Here is a 23,914-nt window from a genome sequence, read left to right on the forward strand (position 1 = left end):
AGGATCTGCAGATTTTCTTTTGCCATGCCCTCCTGAAAAATTGTATACAGGTACTCCCCAACTTGTGGCCTATGCAACTTGCATCCATCCTCACATACAACCAAATTTTTTTTTAAATAAAGAAAAAAAACTATAAAACTTATGCGATTATGGTGAAAGATGGGCCTAACTATGATGGCCGCCATGTTGGCTGGTGGACAATCCATCACAAGAGCTGGCCTTGTTGGCTGCCATGTTGGTTGGTGGCCAACCTCTCACAAGAGCTGGCCATGTTGAGATATTTCACTGCATTTTAACTCCTTGTGTCCCATTTTTTCTGATTCTGATTCTGTTGCTCAATATTCTGATGATCAGAAAGATTTTAGAGGCCAGTAGAGAGTGCACGGTGCTCAGGGTTCCCAGCAACAGAGAGAATGAGAATAATTCAGAGAAAGAGAACTGAAGGAAATTGATAATTTTACTTCGTATTACAGGTAGGGCAATTCCAACATACGTCCGTTCCGAGATACGAACAGTCATACAGAATGAAACATGGACGTATAATAGGTGATACCTGTACATTCACCCTCGATTTCCCTTCAGTGAACATTTCTCACTTCAACAGGAAATCAATTAGAAAACTGTTTCTTCAATCGTCTGCTTTATATGGATATTTGTTGGTAGTCTGTTCAACTGAGGAGCACTTTATCCAAACATTGTCTTCACATGAACTGCAATGTATACATATCCAGCAACCTCACTCAGGAGAGGGAATGAGAAAGGTGAAGGAGAGTGCTAATGTCAAGTTACTGAAAATTAGAAAACTTGATGTTCATACCAATAGGTTGGAAGCCACAACAGCAAAATATAAGCTTTTGGTTTTTCAGTTTGTATTTGGCCTCTCTGCAGCATTGGAAAAAGCCACAAATGGATAGCTCAGTATGGGAAAGGGAAGGAGTTAAAATAATGAAGGAGCTCAATATCGTGAGGTTTATACGATATACAGATGCAATGAAAGTCTTACTTGTTGTAGCTTCCAAGGTACATAAAACACACAACATACAAGGAAGAAAAAAAACATTTGCAGTTGTCCATAGTGTAAAAAATGCACCAGCTCAGTGGTGCACAGTTCTTTGGCGGTCTTGAAGTTTTGCTATGGTTAGGATGGTTTAATGTTGCATGAAAAATACTGTTCTTGAATCTAGAAGTGTGGGACCAGGCTTATCTACCTTTTGCTTGAAGGTAGCAGCAAAGAGAGAATGTGACCCAGGTGATGGGGGTCCTTTATAATGCTGGCCGGTTTCAATGGATAGGAAGTCAGTGCCCATGATAGACTTAGCCAGGTTTTCAAATTGTTCCAGATTTCTGTGTTCCTTTAAGCTTGAGTTTTTAAAGCACACTGTGATGCAACCCATCAATATGCTTCCCACAGTACACTTGTAGAAGTTTGTTGAAGTATTCACAACATACCAAATCTCTTCAAATTTCTTAGAAAGTAGAAGGCCAAGAGAGGTCCTCCAATAAATGCATACCCAGGGACTTGAATCTACTAATTTTATTCATCGCTATCCATCCAATGAAACCAGGTGCATGGTCCATCAGCTTCTCTTTTCTGAAGTCAGCAATCAACTCTTGTTCTTGCTGATACTGAGAGAAAGGGCAAGTGACTGAGACTGGGACTCTTAGTTTCAAAATAGTTATAAAGAAAATTATGAAAAAATATCATTTTTTTATCTGCAGTCATTGGAAGATATTTCTGATTGATTAAAAAGGTAGCTAAAAAAAAATAGTTTAATTTCAAACATTACTGTAACACAAAAACCAGTACAGAATTTCAATGCAGCAATCCATTATTATCTTGATTCAGTTTACATAAGTACCTTTATCTCTAGTTTTGCTTGTTAATAAATGAGAGTGCATGGCCCGCTCCATCAATACGACAAAATCTCTTGCTACAAAGCCTTCAGTTGCTTGAGATAGTTTTTGAAAGTCAATGGTCTGTAATGTCTTCAATGAAATAGTAGTTTTATTTTGAATTACAGAAGTTAAAAGTTGTTTTCGCTGATCCTAGAATGAAAGAAACAAACCTTGATGAAGGGCTCAAAACCAAAGCATTGGTTATGTATCTTTATCTTTGCTAATAATATAGTATACTGTTTGACCTGCTGAGTTTCCCAACTTTGTACTTTTACTTTAAACCAAACAATATATACATTTGACAAGTACATCTCCAAATATTAATTTTAACTTCATTTACCAGATGAACTTCATATATGAGTACTTTTACCAATTTATTATAGTATTTCTTATTCCAAACTACACAATTTCAAACCCCTGAAGATATCATCACAAGTGAGCTATTTTTAATTTAAACAATCATGCCTCTACCATAAAAAAATCAAAGATATTTACATGCAGTTTTTGGAACCACTGTGACAGAATATATAGAAATATTTTTGGGAGATAAATTGAGAAAAGTTAGAGTAGGTTACATACACACACTTTAAAACAGATCTTATTTGAAATACTGGAGAATTCAAATCCACAGCGACTTTGCAGAAATAGTGAAGAGTGCCTTTGGAGACTTCACAAGTCGGTGATAACTGAATGAATGGACTATTGTCTTTAAAGCAACTGCAACTGTTAAAGCAACTGTCTCCTGATACCTTTTTGCAAGGCTTTTGAAGAGTGCTCACAGAAAGGTCACTGATGGGTTCCCATTTACCTAAAAACAACAGATGAAGTAGAAGACTGACTTCTATTGTTTGCTGGAGAAGGTCATGTTGTTTTGCAAGCACAGGGGGTCAGTCAAGCAAGCTGGCAGTCTTTGACTGTGGGAAGGAGGGAGAGTGAGTGAGAGAGTGAAAGAGAGAGAGAGAGATTAAACAAGTTGTCTCAGCCAGTGTGGGTGAGACAAGAAGCTAGCTGAAACTAAAGTAAGAAGCTTGTTGGAACTGAAACAGAAGCTCCAGAGTGGAGGATGGCTGAAAGTACTGGCTGTCTGGTGGTTCTTTTGGATTAAGCGAAACAGAAAGGAAATCTGTGGTAACCTGAAAGAAAGAGGTTATTATCTGGAAAACCCTGATGGGGTAGGTTTTATCAGCAAGACATTGAGGTGACTAATGGTGGTACCTCAGTTGTGGAAATCCTGGAACAACACATCTCTCTCTGCAAACCCTGCAAGAACCTTCCTGAGCGGTTACCATTTTCCTTTCAAGCACCAAAGCCTGGTGAACTTTATACATGTTCAATTCTGTGCACAGTATAAGAATTGCCTGCAACCAGTGAACTTGGAAGAATGAGAAGTGCGATTGGACTGTGAACCAAAGAACTTCCCTAAATTTACACACACATTAAAAATACGTGTGCTTAGAATTAGAAGGGGGTTAAGTTAGGTTAATTTAAGTAAGTTAAAAATAGAGATAAGTAAAAATTTAATTCTGTTTTCAAGTCTAAAGATAATTAAAAGCAACTTTTGTTTTAGTAACCATTTGTTGTGGTGAATGTCTATTGCTCCAGTTTAGCTTATAAAAGACTACAGAGAACAATAGATGGTATTAGGTCATGATACAAGGATACTAGCCTGGGATTTTTAATTCCATAATATGTAGCCAACTTGCAAAATATTTTTACCTCCCTTTCAACTTTCTATACAAGTAGGCCTCAATTTTCGACCTAGACCAGTTATGTCCACCTGAACATACGACTGAATTTTTTTTAAAAATCTTTATTAAAACTACTGTACAAGTACATATTTTGTATTAGAAGTACTATATACAGTGGTTCCTGCTCCCAGCAGCAGCCTCAAGTCTCCATTCCCTGTGGCATCCCTAAGGTCCTTGCTCTCCACGGCAGCCCAACACCCGAGTCCAATGACTTTATTATATACTAGAAGTTCATATGGAGATTGGGGAGTATCTTTATTGAAGGTACTGTACTGTACATACATTTACAATCTTCATTAAAGATTCATTTATTAAAAATCTTTTTTTTAATTTCTTTACGGTCTCGTATAATTGTGCATGGAGTGCAAATCTGACTTATGACCAATCCGAGTTACGACCAATTCGTCAGTCCCAATTATGATCGTAAGTCAGGGACCACCTGTAGTTTTAAAACAAAAATGGGTACATTCTACTATTTTCATGCATTAACTGAAATTGCCTTTCCACCAGCCACACGTGTACCTCATTATCAAAAGAATAATCCAAAGTACCAAATATCAGAAAAATCTTTGCTTTATTATATTTTTCAAATATGAATCACAACTCTTGGTGCCAAACCATTCTATAGTCCTGAACAAAACATCACGAAACATGAATAAATAACAGCCTTGACAGCAGCACTGGATCTGGTCTCCTGCATGAAATTGCTCACTGCACTAACGGATCCAAATACAGTAAAAGTCTTAAAATCCAGACTGCTCAGGGAATAGCTCAGTCCAGATTTTCAGAATTTCCGGATTCTCGGGCAGTACTTTTAAAATTTAAATTTAAGGAAAATAAACATGCACATTTTGATAGTTTATTAACAAAATATTTTTTTCATATAAAATACAAAGTACAAAAAAAACCAAATAAATATTTTTCTTTCATTTATGTGACGTCTGCGTGGTCACTTGTTGCCGCTGAACATCTGTAGCTCTTACACATGCAAGCATGTATGCACGCACACAAAAGCCAAGAGTTTTTAAGGTCTGAATTTCAGCTGAGAGTTTGAGAAGTCCAGATTCTTGGGTGGTCTGGATTTCTGGCATCCAGAGTTTTGGACTTTTTTGTATAATGGGCTGACTCAGCTAATCCTCCATCCACAAAGATTCTCTCAGAAAGCAGGGCAAGTTGCAAACAGAAACTAGCCTACTAGGCTTTGTTCTGAGCTTTTGACAGCTCTCTTTCTCACTTTTTTATGAAAACTATTTTTTTTCCATTTGCATCAATTACAAACATATATTTCTTCATCTTGAATAATACATTATAATAAAAATGATGCAAAATGATAAATTAATTTTATCCCCATCCCTCCCCCAAAAGAAAGAAAAAAGAAAGCACCCTTGAATTATTTTAAATCAATCATAATTTTTAACATATTAATTCTATCTTGAACATATTAATTGGGAGGAGCGGGTGTAGCAGACGATATGGATGGACTTTTATCAACAAAATCCATATATGGTTTCCAAATCATAAAATTTTTCTGGTTGGTTCCTTAAGTTATAAGTATTATCTTTCTAATGGTATACAATTTTGTATTTCCACATGCCATCTATTCAACCCTACAATATTTTCCGACTTCCACATTACCGCCATACATTTCTTAGCCACCACTATTGCTACACTCAAAAACTTTTGTTGATATTAGTCTAGCTTCAATTTAGTATCTGTTTTGTATAATTCACCTAGCAAAAATATTCTGGGATCTCTTGATATTTGTATCTTCATAATTTTCCCCAACAATGCTCACAAATCTTCCCAAAACTTTCCAACTTTTTCACACAACCAAACTGCATGTAGTAAGGTACCTATTTCCTTGTTACATCTGAAACACTTATCAAAACAATTTGAATCAAGTCTACGTAATTTATATGGAATATAGTATAGCTGGTACAAAAAAATTATATTGTACCATTTGAGAAGTGACATTAATTGAATTAGTTACATTCTCTTGACACATTTTTGACCATACCTCTTCTTGAATTTGCATATTTTAATCTTTTTCCCACTTTTGTTTGTACTTGTATAATTCCTTTTTTTTGCATTGTGTCTTGTAATTTTATATACGTGTTAGAAATAAATTTCTCTGTAAATGTATCAGTTTTTAAATATTCAAATTGACTATGTTCTTTAATTTTCACCTAACTTCTTTTTTAAATTTGATTTGAACTGAAAATATTTTAAAAAATCATATTATTTGGTATATTATATTCTTTCATTTGTTCAAAGGTCAAAAAAAGGAACCTAAATTTTTTTTTTATCCTCTTTATCCCATGATTATGCCAGATATCAAAAAAGATTATTTAATGTAAAAGGAATGTGGGTTTTGCTTTAATATCATTTTGGTTATAATTCTTTATTCCGTTCCATATCTTAAGCAAATATTTTAGAATTGGTACTTCTATTCTTTCTTTCAAAAGTTCTTCATGCCATTTGTATAAAATATGTTCTGGATCTATTTCTCCTAGTTTACTCATTTCAATCTGTACCCATGCTGTCTTTTCTCCAGTTTGATAACATGAAGACAAAAATCTTAAATGAGCTGGTTTATAATAATTTTTTTAATTTGGCAATTTTGGTCCGCCCTGATCAAATTTCCAAGTCAGTTTTTCCAAAGCTATCCTTGGCATTTTATTTCGCCAAATATATTTTTTTATATTTTCATTTAATTCTTGAAAAAACTTTGTTGGTACAGGAATTGGTAATCGGAAAAATATTAATCTTTTACTCAACTTATCCTTCCTATTAAGGTTATTGGTAAATCTTTCCATTTTTTAAAAATCCTCACTAATTTTTTTCAAAAATGGCAAATAATTCCATTTAAATAAATCCTATCAATATTAATTCCTAAATATTTAATTGCTTCCTTTTGCCATTTAAACTTCATCAGCTGCTTGCTTTGAGTACAGCCCCATCATTCATAGGCACCACCTCACTTTTTCCTACATTAACTTTGTAACCTGATATTATACCATATTCCGTCAATCATACATTCAATTTCTCTAATGATATTTCTAGTTTTGTTTGATATAGTATAACATCATCTGCAAACAAACTAATTTTATGTTCTTTATCTTCTATCTTAAAACCTTTAATCTCATTATCACTTCTGCCAATGGTTCTATTGCCAGTGAAAATAAAAATGGTGATAATGGACATCCTTGCCCAGATTATCTTTCTAATAGAAAAGGTTTTGATATTTGCCTATTTGTGACCACCTTAGCTTTTGGGTGATTATACAAAGCTCTTATCCAATTTATAAAAATATTTGAAATCTGAAAGCATTTAACACTTTAAATAAATAATCACACTCTAATCTATTGAATGCTTTTTCCGTGTCTAAAGTCACTGTGATTGCTGGTATCTTTTCTTTCTAGGCTACATTTAGTTAACTTATAAATTTAATTATATTGTCCGCCAATCTTCTATATTTAATAAAGCCAGTTTCATCCATATTTATTAATTTGGATACAATTTTATAATTTGTATTTAATAATGAAATTGGTCTATAAGGAGATGGTAACAGAGGATCTTTTCCCTTTTTTTGGAATAACTGTTATTTTTTTTTAAACTTTATTTAAAATTTTATGACATGAATAAAATAAAAATTACATTTAAAGAAATAATAAAAAATAAGATCATAAAAATTAGAATACTACATCATTAAACTACACAAATTAACTCCCCCAATAATTATAACACAACATTAATCATCTAATTTAAAATTAGTCCAACCTTCTCCCCCAAAATAAAGAGTGAAGAATTAATTAGCAATGTTGTAAATAAAATAAAAAACCCCACTTACAAAAAAAGATAAAACTTAACAACAAAAAAATTACTAACAACAAAAAAAATCAATACTAAAATAATACCCTTAAACATATATTTAAATCAAACATAATACATGTATTTAACAAATGAAATCCACTTTAAAACTAAATTCAAATATTAAAATCATTTATCAACCACATATCTGTTTTACAAAAAATCATAATTAATAATACGTAAATACAGAATTTCCATTAATACCAAGTTTCCTTTATAATTCATCGAGAGAACAAAAACATCCCTTAGAAAAACAATCAGATAAACTTTTTATTCCCTTCCCCTCCCCTTATATAAAAAAGAAAAAGAAAAAAAAGTTCAAACTCTTATAAAATTCTCCATATTCTTCATTTATAACATCTTCAAAATTCTCTATCGAAATTAACTTAATTTTATTAAACTCTTCTCCCTCAATGTATTTGTACTTAATTTTCTTCTTTCTCTTCTTATCATCTTTCCCCTCATCTTCCTCTTCATCTAATTCAACATCCTCAATTTTTGACTTATTATCTTCTGTGACATCATCCTCTGAAAAAAGAAAGAGTAAAAATCCCCCTCCCAAAAAAAAGAGAAAAAAAAGGAGAGAAAAAAACCTCCTAATTCCCTCTCAATTACAATCAGAAAACAAAAAGAGTTAAAAAAAATATTTATTTAAAAAAAAAATAAAAAAAAACCTTCACTTCTTAACCCAAAAATTAAAAAGAAAAAAAAAACAGGTCGGAGGTCACAACTACCTCCTCCTGTTTAAACCGCCCAAAGTGGTAACTCCCCCAAAATATTGGGTGTGAGATAACTCACAGGTAGCTGATGACTTCTGGAAACTAGTGCCCACCCAGTTCCCTCTCCCAACTCCCATTTCATTAAACTATCATCATTATTTAAACTATTTAAACTCTTCAAAAAAAAGATAAAAGGTTTATTTTTTTAAATCAACGTTACCACTTCGATCACCATTGTTTCCATTTCTTTTAAAAATCTGGATCCCACCTTACATCTCTACTCTCTTTGGAGACCTTGAAGGACTACATCGTTCCTGAAACTGCATGATTGGTAGAGACTGAGCAAAGTCCATAACCTCTTTAGGATTGTCAAAGAATTTTGGCTAATTTCCATCCTAAAAAATTTTCAGTACCGCAGAATATCTGAATGTTGCCCTATGTCTTTTTTTCCACAACCGTTCTTTCACAGCAAGCAAAGTCCATGCCTTATTAAAGATTGTACAATTTAATTTTAATAATCTTCCACCATTTTTCTCTTCACTCTGTAACTAAAATGGTAGATTCTTATGTACCAAAACTGCCACACCTTTTGCCTTAGAATTAAACGAAGAATAAAAAACGTGCCCAACCCATTCATGTTTGAGTTTCAAATGTTCCTTATCTATTAAATGATTTTCCTTTGCCATTGCGACCACCGTTTCTTCCATTTCTTCCAGAAATCAAATTCCCTTCTTGCAGCACTGCCCTCTTTGGAGACCGTGGAGGACTACGTCATTCCTGGAATTGCGTAATTGGTAAAGACTGAGCAAAATCCATAGCTTCTTTAGGATTATCAAAGAACTTTGGTTGATATCCATCCTGAAAAATCTTCAGTACCGCAGGGTATCGAAATGTTGCCTTATATCCTTTTTTCCACAATAATTCTTTCACAGAATTAAATTCACGTCGTTGAAACATAATTTCCTGACTCAAATCCGGATAGAAGAAAACACGATTACTCTGAACCATCAAAGGAGATTTGTTTTGCTGTGCATTTCTAATAGCCATACGTAAAATAGTCTCTCTATCACAGTAATTTAAACAGCGAACCAGAACAGGTCTTGGATTCTGTCCTGAAAAAGGTCTCCTTCTCAAAGCTCTATGAGCCCGTTCCAATATTAAACCTTCAGAAAACTTATCTTGTCCCAACACTTGTGGAATCTATTCAGTGAAAAATTTTCTTGGATCTGGCCCTTCTATGCCTTCTGGCAAGCCGACAATTTTCACATTATTCCGTCTGGATTGGTTCTCCAAATAATCAACCATTTTTGCTAAATTTTTATTCTGAATCTGTAACGTTTCAATTGTTTTATTCACATCTTGCAATTGGTCTTGTACATCAGATAATCCTTGATCACACATCTCAAGTCTTTCAATAGTTTCAACTTTAAAAGCTCCATAATCAGCCATCTGTTGAGTATTGACATCCACCAATGCATTAATCTTAGAAGTAAGATTATTCATAGAATCACCTAAATGCATCATTGAAGAAAATATCTTATGTTCAAGACTCTTGAAAAGTATATCAACATCAGTATATCCAGACATGGTGGGACTCTGCTGTTCTTGTGGATTCAGAGGACCTTCTATCCCTTCGTTTAATTTAGTAGCTTTTCTTGCAGTTTGACTCCGTGTAAGAGCCCCTGCCACAGACCCCCCCAGAAGTATCAGGAGGCTGATGATCAGGGTTATCTTTGATCCAAACCTCCTTTAAAAGCTTTGTTACATCAGTATCTGGAAGAGCTGTTATAACTGGTGGTATAGCAGTCAAATAACAACTCTTTAACTCTCCAACTGGTGGCGCCCCAGCTAATTCAGCAGTCAAAGTCTCAGTAGACGTTGTTTGAAATACTAGCATCCGGCCAGCCCTTTGTTCTAAAGGCAGCTGAAAACGACCTTCAGAAAGACTTACGGAATCAGAACGAAGCTCCAAGGCCGAATTCTTCGCTTCTTTTCCTGGATCCATTTCACGCTGAGTCGTGGCTTTTTGTAAACAAGCAGGCTCAGATAATTTCGGAAAATATAATTTTTTAACAATCTGTTGATGTTTCCTTTTACTTTTTTTTAAACAAATGTACCATTAGGTATTAATTCAACACCTCATACTATTTATAAACTTTTTTTAAAAGTTTTAACGGGCACTTAAAGACAAAACAATAAGTTAGAGTCAGGAGAGGACTGGAAGGCACGGCTGTTCCTTACGCCATCTTGCCACGCCCCCGAATAACTGTTATTAAAGCAGTTTTAAATGATCTGATAAATCATTAGAATCTTCCATTTGATCCAATAATCTCATAAAAACAAGAACTAATAGCTCATTGAATTCTTTATAAAATTCCAGCAAGAAACCATCCTCTCCCAGTGCCTTATTATTTGATAAAGACATTAAAGTTTCATATACTTCAACATCCATAAAAGAATTTGATAGTTCCATTTTTTCCTCCATATTTAACTCAGGTAATATAACTTATGACAGATATTCATCTATTTTTTCCCATCTTTCAAAGATTCAGAATGATATAATTTTTTATAAAAATTCCTAAAATCATCATTAATTTCCTGCATTTTATAGGTAGTTTGACCAGATTCCCTTTTTGTTGCAATTATTGTTCTTGATAGTTGTACTGTGTTTAATTGCCACGCTAGAACTTTATGTGCTCTATCCCCTAACTCCTAATATTTATCGTGTACGTCTTAAATCTCTTTCTGCTTTATAAGATTGCATTGTATTTTCAATTTTTTTTAATCAAAATAATCTTAATTTCTCACCATTTTTCTGAACATGCAACTCTTTTTCTAAAGACAATATATCCTTATCCAATTGATCAACCTCTCTCATATACTCTTTCTTTATTTTAGATGTATAACTTATTATGTCTTCTTAAATAGGCCTTCATAGAATCCCATGTAATAAATTTATTTATTACTGAATGTTCATTAGTGTCTAGAAAAAACTTGATCTGCTGTCTTATAAATTCACAAAAGTCTTTCCTCTTTAAAAGTGCCGTATTAAATCTCCATCCGTAACCTTTACTTTGTTCTTCTTCCAATGTAATTGAAATAACTAAAGGTGAATGGTCTGATAATATACTTGCTTGATATTTAATCTTTTGAACTCTAACTTGCAAATGTGTGGAGATTAAGAGCATATCTATATGCGAATATGTCTTGTGTCTATAAGAATAAAACGAGTAATCTCGATTGGAAGGTCGCAAATGTGGTTTTGCTGTTGTCAATTAAGAAAGGTGGGAGACAGAAAAAAGGAAACTATAGGCCGATTAGTCTGACGTCGGTGGTTGGGAAGATATTAGAGTTGATCCTCAAGGATGAGGTGATGAAATACCTAGTGATGCATGACAGGATAGGTCCAAGTCAGCATGGTTTTTTTTAAAGGGTAGATCCTGTCTGACCAACCTATTAGAGTTTTTTGAAGAAAAACCTATGATTTGGTAGCCATCACGGAAACATGGCTACAAGGTGACCCTAAATAGGAATTAAACTTTCAAGGGTATCAGGTGGTGCAAAGAGATAGACAGAATGGTAAGGGAGGTGGAGTTGCACTCTTAATCAAAGATGAGCTCCAGGCAGTAGTGAGGGATGATATAAGATCTAAAGAGCATAATGTTGAGTCCATTTGGGTAGAGATAAAGAAGAGCAAAGGGAAAAAATTATTGGTAGGTGTTATCTATCACCCATCAAATAACAATAGATTAGTGGCACAGGAAAAAGTGAGGCATGTAATAATGATACAGCAGTAGTCATGGGGGACTTTAACTTCCACATAGATTGGGAAAATCAAGTTGGTCGTGGGAGTCTGGAAGAGGACTTCATAGAATGCATCCGCAATAGCTTTCATAAGCAGCATGTTAAGGAACCAACAAGAGAAAATGCTCTCCTGGATCTAGTGTTGTGCAATAAGATAGGTAGAGTAAATGATGTAATAGTCAGAGACCATCTGGGAAATAGCGATCATAGTATGATTGAATTTCTCATTCAGATGGAAGGGGAAATAGTTAGATCTAAAACAAATGTATTATGCTTAAACAGGGGTGACTACCATAGGATGAGGGAGGAATTGTGCAGAGTGGACTGGGAGCACAGGCTAATTGATGAAACAGTTGAGGAACAGTGAAAGATTTTCAAAGAAATATTTTGTAATGCTCAACAAAAATATATTCCGGTCAGGAAAAAGGACAGCAAGGGAGCTAAAAATCAACCGTGGTTAACAAAGGAAATAAAGGAGAGTATAAAATTGAAGGCGCAGGTGTACAAAGCTGCAAAGAGCAAAGGGAAACTGGAAGATTGGGATAACTTTAAGAGACAACAAAGGGTTACAAAGCAGGTAATAAGAAATGGGAAAAAGGATTATGAAAGTAAATTGGCACAAAATATAAAAACAGAAAGCAAAAAAATGTTATAAGTGGGCAGAGTTAACACAGGACCCTTGGAGGATGAGAAAGAAAAACTGGTTGCAAAAAAATGAGGAAATGGCCGAAGCATTGAACAAATATTTTGTGTTAGTCTTCACGGTGGAAGACACGTCCAGCATGCCCAAGTGTGGAGTTAAGGATGCAAATGTTGGGGAGGGCCTTGATAATATAGTTGTTACAAAGGAAGTAGTGATGGAGAAACTAATGGGACTAAAGCCAGACAAATCACCTGGTCCTGATGATATGCATCCAAGGGTTCTGAAGGAAATGGCAGAAGTTATAGTTGATGCATTGGTGGTCATATACCAAAATTCCTTGGATTCTGGGCAGGTCCTGGCAGACTGAAGAACAGCATATGACACGCCACTTTTTAAGAAGGGATGTAGGCAGAAGACTGGAAATTATCAGCCAATTAGCTTGGAAAAATGCTTGAAGCCATCATTAAAGATGAAATAGTGAAACTTTTGGAACGTAAGGGTTCAATCAGGCAGACGCAGCATGGTTTTAGAAAGGGAAGATTTTGTTTGATAAACTTGTTAGGATTCTTTGAGGATATAATGGGTGCGGTGGATAGAGGGGAAGAGGTTGATGTTGTATATTTGGATTTCCAGAAAGCGTTTGATAAGGTGCCGCACAAGAGACTTATCAGTAAGTTACAGGAAAGTGGAGTCCGGGGAAGTATATTGGCCTGGATTGAAAGTTGGTTGTCTGACAGGAGGCAGAGAGTTGGGATAAATGGGAATTTTTCAGGTTGGCAGGTTGGTAGGTGGGGTCGGTGTTAGGCCCACAACTGTTCATCATTTACATTGATGACTTGGAGGAAGGGACAAAATGTGGTGTAGCCAAGTTTGCAGATGACACCAAATTGAGTGGAAGAGCAAATTGTAATGAGGATGTGGAGAGTCTGCAGAGGGATATAGTTAAGCTGGATGAGTGGGCAAAGGTCTGGCAGATGGAGTACAATGTTAGTAAGTGTGAGGTTATCCACTTTGACGAGAAAAATAAAAGAGCTGAATATTATTTAAAGGGTGAAAAACTACTGCATGGTATTGTGCAGCGGGACTTGGGAGTGCTTGTGCATGAATCGCAAAAAGTTAGATTGCAGGTGCACCAGGTTATTAAGAAGGCAAATGGAATGTTGGCCTTCATCGCTAGAGGAATTGAATTCAGGAGTAGGGAGGTGATGTTGCAACTGTATAAGGTACTGGTGAGACCGCACCTGGAGTACTGTGTCCAGTTCTGGTCTCCATATTTGAGGAAGGATATACTGGCTTTGGAGACAGTCCAGATGAGGTTTACTAGGTTGATCCCTGGGATGAAGGGGTTGACTTGTGATGAAAGATTAAATCGTCTAGGATTGTATTCGCTCGAGTTCAGAAGAATGAGAGGAGATCTTATAGAAACATATAGGATTATGAAGGGTATGGATAGGATAGATGTAGGAAGGTTTTTTGAGCTGGCCGGGGAAGCTAAAATGAGAGGACATAGTCTCAAGATTCAGGGGAGTAGATTTTGGACAGAGATGAGGAAAAATAGTTTTTCCCAGAGAGTAGTGAATGTTTGGAATTCTCTAACCAGGGAAGTGTTTGAGGCTGCCTCATTAAACATATTTAAAATTCGGTTTGATAAATTTTTACATGATAGAGGTATTAGGGGATATGGGGAGAAGGCAGGTAGGTGGAGTTAGGTCATAAATTAGATCAGCCATGATCTTATTGAATGGCGGAGCAGGCTCGATGGGCCATTTTTGGCCTACTCCTATTCCTACTTCCTATGTTCCTAAATCTCAAGTAAAGACAAAGGAGAGGCTGTGGATGTTATCTATTTAGATTTTCAAAAGGCTTTCAAAATAAATAAGATGCTAAATAAGATGAGGGCCCGTGGAATTACAGGGAAATTATTAAACTGGATAGATAAGTGGCTGATAGTCAGGAAGCAAAGGCTTGAAATTAAGGGTTCTCGATCTGGATGGCTGCCTGTAAATAGTGGTGTTCCGCAGGGGTCGGTATTGGGGCCGCTGCTGTTTACAATTTATATAAATGATTTGGATTGTGGTATAAATGGTTTTGTGGCCAAATTTGTGGATGACACCAAGATAGGTGGCGGAGTAGGAAGTGTAGTAGAAACCGTAAAGTTGCAGAAGTATATAGATAGATTAGGAGACTAGGCAAAATTATGGCAGATGAGATTTAACATAGAGAAATGTACAGTTGTACATTTTGGCAGTGGAAATAAACAGGCAGAATACTATTTGGATGGGGTGAAAATGCAGACCTTGGATGTGCAAAGGAACCTGGGTGTCCTCATGAAATGAACCTAAAAGTTTATGACCAGGTGAAATTGGTAGTGAAGAAACCGAATGCTATTTTGGCATTCATTTCAAGAGGAATAGTGTACAAGAGTAAAGAGGTGTTGATGAGGCTCTTTGGGGCACTGGAGAGACCTCATTTGGAGTACTGCATGCAGTTTTGGGCCCCCTATCTTAGAAAGAATGTGATGTTGTTGGAGAGGGTGCAGAGGAGATTTACTAGGATGATTCCTGGAATGCAAGAGCGTTTGGCAGCTCTTGGGTTGTATTCATTGGAGTATAGGAGAATGAGAGAAGATCTCATAGAGGCTTTTTGTATTTTGAAAGGTTTAGATAGGGTGCGAGTAAGATGTTTCCCTTGGTGAGGGAATCAAGGACAAGGGATCATAGTCTGAAAATTAGAGGTATCCATATAAAACAGAGATTAGGAAGAACTTCTTTAGCCAGAGAATCAGGGATCTGTGGAACCCTCTACCACATACAGCAGTGGAAGCCAGATCACTGAGAGTATTTAAACAAGAAATAGACAAGTATCTCATTAGTGAGGGCATCAAAGGATATGGGGAAAAGGCCGGAAATTGGAACTAGTGTATAGTAGCTTAGTGTAGTTTTACGGAACAGACTCGATGGGCCTAGTGGCCTGCTTTTGTTCCTTTGTCTTGTGATCTTTATTTTTAACAATAGTTCCACCGGATCTATCTAATTTTGAATCAAAAGTAAAATTAAAATCTTCACCCATTATTATTTTCCCCTGTGTATTTGATAATTGCATAAAAACATCCTGCATAAATTTCCCATCATCTATATTCAGAGCATATATATTAATTAATATCCAATATTCTGAATAAATTTGACAATTAATCATTACATATCTTCCTGCTTTATCTATAGTCGTATCCAATATTTTAAATGGTAAATTTTTAGATATTAATATGGATACTCTTCTGGCCTTAGAATTAAATGAAGACAATACCATTCCAACCCAATCTCTTTTCAACTTCCCATGTTCTATTTCAGTCAAATGAGTTTTCTGCAAAAAAGCTATATCTACTTTCATCTTTTTCATATAGCTTAATACTTTTTATGTTTTATTGTTTTCTGGATTCCATTAATATTAATACTAATAAAATTCAATTTTCCTGCCATTTAGGTACCAATATTAAATCCTCTGTCCATCTTACATCCCTCTCCCACTTCTACTATATTCATAACATTTGTCACAATATCCTTAATTGATTCAAGTTTAAAAGAAGAAAAGACAGAAGGAAAAATTAAGGAAGGAAGAAAGAACCACCCCCCCCAACCAAGGCGCGTGATGTTATTCCGTCTTATTCCCCCGATCTATTTGGGATATGATTACAATCACACTAGTGCACATGACTTTGCAGTATTTAGCTTCATATTCTCCACTAATTCACTCAATATACCACACAATCCCCTGTTATATTCTTATCATCAATTCTGATTCTTTCATAGATCTTTTAATACATATAGATCCCTATTTAAACTCATTTGTTATTTTTTTTCCCAGTTACAGCAAAACATCTTCTGTAATATAAAGCATTCAAGTATCAGCAACCAACTGTCTTTCTCTTTCAGGCAATGAATCGGCATACACCTTTGCCTCATTAGGGCCGGTAAAAAATCTGTTTCTCCCATCTGGGACAAAAAACTTCAATACAGCTGGATATCTCAAGACAAAGGCATAGCCTTTCTTCCACAGAACATTTTTAACTGCATTAAACTTCTTCCTCTTTCTCAACAATTCAAAGCTTATGTCTGGATAAAAGAAAATCTTATTTCCATTATAAATCAGAGGTGATAGTCTTTCTTTGCTGCCAATTCCAATATCTTCTCCCTCACTTCAAATCTTTGGTCTCTGTGCACGATGGGCTCTCTCAATCTCCAGGTCTCCTTGAAATTCAGCCTGTCCCAAAGATTCCGGTAACCAACAATGCAAAATCTTTTTCTATGTCTTGACCTCATCACCTTCTTTAAGTCCAACAATCTTGATGTTATTCCTTCTACTGAAATTTTCCAAAATGTCTATTTTTTGCATTAATTGATCACACATCTGTTCTTTAATGCTTTGAATCTCAAATGTTACCTTTAATTTTTCCATCCACCCCTTCAAATCTCATGTCCACCTGTTGCATTAATCTTTCAATTTTCTATTTTTTTAAACTTCATCTGCCATTGTCATCAGATTGCTGAAAAGTTTCCATGTACTTTTTCATTTCAGCTGCATACATAGACATATCTGTAATTTTTTCCCCTTTATTTCTTCAAAATTTCTTGTTCTTGAGATTTTCTTTGTTTTTCCAGGTCCTCCTCTTGTTCACTGGAGCTGGAGACTTCAGGAATCTTTTTTAAAAATGGCCTATTTTCTTAATGCGTTCTGCACATGTACGACTCCTCACACATTCATAGTCACTTCTTCTCCCATTGTCGGGAGACCCAACACAGCAGTGTCCAAGGTCTCCCCAGCTTCTGGCCTATCTCCCTTGAGTATTACCTTCCCGACAGCTCCAAGATCCTTCCTCAAAGTAGGCCTCTCTTCTTTATCTTGCTCTTTTTCTTGTTCAGTTTCTTGTGTCACTGTAGCACCTCTGTCTTTCTTTGGTGGCATGTTGATCTGTTGTATATATATTAAAACACTTCTTTCTTCTATTTTCTGTAACTTTTATAACATTTTTTTGTCACTTTTTTTCAACTTTATCGAGGAGAGTAGGGATTTGCAGTCTAACCCCACGTCATCACGTGGCATGCCCCCAACAACTCTCTGTTGTCAAAGTCCTTTGAATTATTTTTTAATATGTCTGGTAATCAGAGACATTTAAAAATAATTCAAATAAAGTTATGAGTTTAATAAAAGAATTATGCATTTTAGTGAAACACATTTATGTCCTAGAAGTTCATTAAAAGCATGAAGACAAAATAAATAATTAAATAAATAGATAAATAGGTGGCCAGCCTGCACATATCATTTTACTTAGACATCACACAATTTAAATCAGGTCAACACAGGTGCTCACTCCACTGCTGGCCTCAATGGTGAATGCAGAGGTCAGGTGCTCTAGCATCTTCTCTGATTCTTGGCACCAAGTCTTAGTTAACAATATTGATTTTAATATGTAGTTCATAAAAATCTGAGATGATTTGACCATTAAGAGTTCCCAAAGAAACTGGTCCTCTCTATCATTTCAATTCATGAACATAGAACATTACAGCACAGTACAGGCTCTTTGGCACAAAATGTTATGCCGACCCATATATACTTACCAAAAAAAAAGCACAAAACCCTCTCTACCTCATTATCTTCTATTTTTCTATCTGTGCCCATCTAAGAATCCCAAATGTTCCAGCCTCCACCACTGCCTCTAGAAATGCATTTCAGACACCCACATATCTGTGTAAAAAAAAAACTTACCCCTGATATCGCCCCTAAATCTTTCTCCATTCACTTTGTGCTGATGTCCTTTGGTGTTTGCTACTCCCACCGTGAGGGAAAGGTGCTAGCTGTCTACTTCATTTCTGCCTCACATAAGTCAGCTCTCATCCTTTGCTCCAAAGAGAAAAGCCCTAGCTCTGCTAACCTTGCCTCATAAGACTTATTTTCGAATCCAGGCAACATCCTGGTAAATTTCCTCCATACCCTCTCAATAGCTTCCACATTCTTCCTATAATGAGGTGACTAGAAGTGGACACAATATTCTAAGTGTGGCCTCACCAGAGAATTATAGAGCTGTGACTTTCAATGTGGAATAATAAGAATTTAAAATCCAGAGCTTCCTGTAATGGCAAGCTATTTAACCTGGGTAGTGACAGTCAGATATTATCTCTTGTAGATCCACTGGGTGCTCTCTTACCTGATTTGGAAGTGAAATATTCTGAATACACTGAAATAGGTGAGGTCCTTCACTGGAAACCAGAGAGGGATGCAAAGTGCGTTCAGAAATGCTTGTGGCTATCAATGCAATAACAGTCCCATGCAAAATTTCTTCAGCAACCAAATGCTTCAAAACTGGAAAAAAAATACACAGACTTGCATGTTACCAATACAATTAAAACTACAGCAAATCTGTGCAAGCAAATATTTCTGAACTGCTAAAGAAACCATTCCCAAATCAAAGAAAGTTAATAAATCCAGAACACCACAGGCACATTAAAATCCAAAGCTTCCTGAAATGGCAAGCTGTTTACCCTCATTACTGACTGTCAGACAAGTACAACTTGTGTTTTGCAGATTTATTGATGTCCTCTTACCTTATAAATAACATCCAATGGTAAGTGACCTGGTCTTATACAGCAGAGAAAACTGCACAGCACAATGTGTAATATACTGTCAAGTGAAAGGACCATAAGAAGCCTCACCCACAAGACAGCTGAAAATTACAGCAAGCATTTCCTAGTTTTGCCAGCTGTCAATCAATTGGGAGAAATATTTCTAAATATTACATCTTCAACAGTAAATGAATATAATACAGAAAAATGTGTGAGGTGATCCATTTTGGTAGAAAAATGGAAACAGAATATATTTTTCAATGGTTAGAGACTAAAAGATGTGTGCAGAAGGAGTCCTTGTACATAAATCACTTAAAATTAAAGTGCAGGTACAGCAAGCATTTAGAAAGGCAAATGGCACATTTTGAAAGAGGATTTAAACAGTCATATCTGGAAAAAATTGTTTAAGCTTGGTTTTCCTGCAAAATTGCATTATTGCAATAGTGGTTCACCAGACCAAAGCCTGAGTTGGCGAGTTTATCATGAAGGAAGTTAAGAGATTATTAAATATGGATTATAAAATAGTGGCTACAGTGGCAAATAGACTTGCTAAATATTTACCTCAGTTGGTACATATAGATCAAACTGGTTTTATTAAGAATAGATATGCGCCTGATAATATTCTTAGATTGATAACGCTGATCAATGCATCGAATCAGCATCCCAACCAACCAATGATGGTTGCACTTGATGCAGAAAAAGCTTTTGATAGGGTTGAATGGAATTTTTATTTAAGGTGCTGGAGAAGTTTAATTTTGGCCCTTTTATTTACTGGTTGGGTTAATGCATTGTATAAAAATCCAATTGCTAGGGTAGTGATAAATGGCCAGACTGCTTTGCCATTTAAAATATCGCGATCAACTCGTCAAGGTTGTCCATTGTCACCAGCCTTGTTTGCATTGGCCATTGAACCATTAGCTCAGACAATTCGACAGAAATGACAAGGTTAAAGGGATAATATTTACAAGAATGTTTAGTTCAATTTGGGGAGTTATCTGGGTATAAGGTGAATTGGGATAAGAGTGAAATATTGCCAATTTTGGAAGGGGATTATAAAGAGTGTAAAAATATTATTAAATTAAGATGGTCTGATGAAATCAAATATTATGCGGTAACTGTGAATGCAAATTATAAGTTAAATTATGTACATTTATTGAAAAAGATTAAAATGGATTTCATTAAATGGAAGGATCTTCCATTAACATTAATAGATCGAGTAAATTGTATTAAAATGAATATTTTTCCTCGTATTCAATACTTATTTCAGTCAATTCCATGTTCACTTTCAAAGGGGTTTTTTTCAGGATTTGAATAAGGTGGTGAGGAAATTTTTATGGAAGGGAAAGTTAGCTCGAGTAGCTTTACAGAAATATACACAAGGTGGACTCCAGTTGCCTCATTTTCAAAATCATTATGAAGCTGCACAGTTGAAGTTTGTTAGTAGAATGATGGATATTAATCAGCCTCCTAGTTGGGCCAAGGTGGAGTTATCCTGTACTTCTGAATTTGATGTTTACCAGTTTATATACAAGTGGAATTTGAATTTATTGTAGGGATATGATATGCCAGTATTAAAACATTTGTTAAAGATATGGGTGAAAAGAAATGATGTTATAGGAACAAAGGGTAAATTATCAATCCAAACTCCGTAATATCAAAATCAGCTTATTCCTTTTTCAATGTTTAATAGGTATTTAAAGATATGGTATTCTCAGGGTATAAAAGTGATTCAGGATTGTTTTGAAGAGAGACAGTTTCTTTTTTTTAATCTATTGAGGGAGAAATTTGGTATACCAGTAAATTCTTTATTTATGTATTATCAACTTAGAGCTTTGATAAAGGATAATTATGTTAAAGAGATGAGTTTACCTAAGTTAACAAAAATTGAATCTTTGATTTCCTTTATACCAAAGAGAGGTTTTATTTCAGATATGTATCGATTGTTACAGGAAACTATGGATAAACCGAATTTGGAGAAATCTAGAAATAAATGGGAAAGCAATTTAACATGTTATACCTCATTAAGGATTGAGAAGTTATGTGTCATGAAGGGGTCACTAAATTGACTAATGTAAGATATGGTTTGGTTAATTATATTTTTTGCATCAGTTATACTCGACTCCTGAGAAATTGAAAAAATACGGAGTTAGTAATTCAGATCTTTGTTTTAAATGTGGATTAAGTACTAGAACTTTTTTGCATGTAATTTGGTCTTGTGATGGTACATATAGATCAAACTGGTACAACCATTTTGGGAAAAAGTTAGGTTGGTTTTGAAGAAATTGTACAAAAATGGTACAACCATTTTGGGAAAAAGTTAGGTTGGTTTTGAAGAAATTATTTAAAATTAAATTACCATTAGATCCAGAGATTTTTTTGTTTTGAGTTATATGGTTTCTTTGACTGGCTTGGGGTTGGATAAGTTTTAAATAGCATTTGTACATTTGGCGTTATCTGTGGCATGAAAATGTGTAGCAATTACTTGGAAAGACAATGTAGAGATTAATATAGTGCATTGACATAATGAATTGAGATGATGTATTTGTATTGAGAAAATAACATAATTTACATGATAATTACTCTTTTTTTGTTAAAATGTGGTCATCTTATTTAGAATATATGGGTTTGGAAATATCTTAAAATATTGTATGTTTTATGTTTTTTTTTTTGGCTCCCCTTAAGGGGGCTGGATGAGCGGGGGGAGGGAGGGGGGTTTATTATATTGTATAATAACAATTTTTTTGTTGTTGCTATTGATTTTACATTATTTTTAAAAGTTTTAAATAAAGTTTTTTTTTAAAAAGGAAGTTAAAAGATTAATTCAATAATCTCAATCTTATTGAGATATGCAAGATTAAATTATATTAAAGATTAAAGATGGATTGTGAGTTAATGTTCTCTTTGCTGGGATATTGTATGTGAGATCAGGGATAACAGTCTTAACATAAAAAGTTGGCCATTCATAGAGTGGAGAAGAATGTCTTCAACCAAAAGGTGTCTTTGTAATTCTAGTGGTTATAAAGACAGAGATCAATAGATTTTACGATAGTAAAGGAAATGTGTCAGTGCACCCATCTTCCTGAAGAGTAACCCAGGCATAAAGGGGTAAACAGCCTATTCCTGCTTCAATATATTGTCAGTAATATTTAAACTATTAAAAATCAACAAGTAAAAATGTGATTTTTTTTAAGATATCTTTTAGGTAAACATAAATTAAATGAAGTCTAAATTACCAAATATATACCTAGGGCTCTTCCATCCATGTCTCTCTATTGAAATGAATGGATTTGCTGTTCTTGCAACTGATCAATACTGGTGCAGGTTCAACCAATTGTCTGATAAATCCAGCATCACTGCAGAGTTAGGACTGGCTGATAGTTTAGCACTTACCTGCAGCACTTCCAAATAAGTTCCGGTCCTAAATTTCAAATTATCTTAAGCATTGATTTTAAAGCAGAAAAAAAACAAGTCATTCAATTGATGTAATCTAGCTGTCAATGGAGGATGCAATTTACATGTAAAATATAGAGTCCAAATTCAAACAAGTTTCCAACATTCTATCAATCCTCAATTTAAGCACTACAGCACAAATGATCAGTAAACAGAGGCTTCAAAAATGCACAAATATTTCTTTCATGCAATTAAATAAAGAATATGAATTGTTGAATTGTCTGGCATTGAGATAACATGATCACTTTACAATGCCATTATGTGAAAAGCATTTTTAAAAATTATTAAAATAATTACTTTGAGAAAGCTGTCTGCTTAGAATAGCTTCAGCACTATGTTCCTGTTCTGAAGAGGTAGAACCAGCAATATGATCCAAGTCATCCAACAGAACAACAGAAGGTTGTCTCCATGCTGCCTCTGTGAAAGCTTCTTCCCATTGCTTACGAATATTTTCAGTCCTTTTACCTAGAAAAATTAATATTTCAGTCTCATTCTTCTCATTTTCAGTACAGTTGAATTGAAAACATCTCAAGTTCAATTTCTGTAAATATAGATTAGTTTAAGACATCAGCTGGAGAAATTTAGCTTTTAAAATTGCCACGAGTAAATCTCAAGACCACCATTTATCAATTTCTTTCAAATCATAAATAATTTGAAACAGACACAGAACCCTTAATGCCACATTTGAGTGTGCAACTACATTTTAATCAGAAATAAATTCAATTGGAATGGGATTTTTTTTTTAAATGATAGATTCATGAATTTCATCTAGTCCACAATTTTTCTTTCAAGTCCTCTTTTGTATCTGATGTGCGAACACAAAGTAGAACCCAGTGTGTACGCTTTTGATATGTGGGCACAACAGGTCCTCATACTGTTTATGAAGACTGTTCCATTATTAGCAACTCCTCCCCTTGAATGATGCCTCCAATCCACCGAACTAAACTAACAATATCCTACAAGAACTCGTCTGAAATTTTAAATCTTTTCATCAAAAAGGGAAATTGAATATTGAGAAAGGTGAAATGCTAGTAACTCCAGGTAATCTGATCTTTGAAAATTCAACAATAAAGAAACAAATAGGAACAGAAATTAAGAATCTTTACCAATACAAATGAAATTATTAGCAAATGTCCACAGGGGAAAAAAATACATCTAATACATAGATAT

The 23,914-nt window shown here is 34.8% G+C and overlaps 1 protein-coding gene across 3 annotated transcripts in view; it reads right to left on the reverse strand.

Annotated features, from left to right (window-relative positions):
- pex1 (peroxisomal biogenesis factor 1) overlaps positions 1 to 23,914 on the reverse strand; it is a 105,701-nt gene that overhangs the window by 43,460 nt on the left and 38,327 nt on the right. For all 3 annotated transcript variants that reach the window (XM_069913921.1, XM_069913922.1, XM_069913923.1), the window contains 3 exons: positions 23,042 to 23,209; positions 18,880 to 19,034; positions 1,860 to 2,046 (listed from right to left, as the gene is read on the reverse strand). In XM_069913921.1, coding sequence (XP_069770022.1) covers positions 1,860 to 2,046; positions 18,880 to 19,034; positions 23,042 to 23,209 — 510 coding nt within the window. The remainder of the gene's footprint in view (positions 1 to 1,859; positions 2,047 to 18,879; positions 19,035 to 23,041; positions 23,210 to 23,914) is intronic.

Source organism: Narcine bancroftii, chromosome 1 (genome assembly GCF_036971445.1).
Source record: "Narcine bancroftii isolate sNarBan1 chromosome 1, sNarBan1.hap1, whole genome shotgun sequence".
NCBI classification, from domain to species: domain Eukaryota; kingdom Metazoa; phylum Chordata; class Chondrichthyes; order Torpediniformes; family Narcinidae; genus Narcine; species Narcine bancroftii.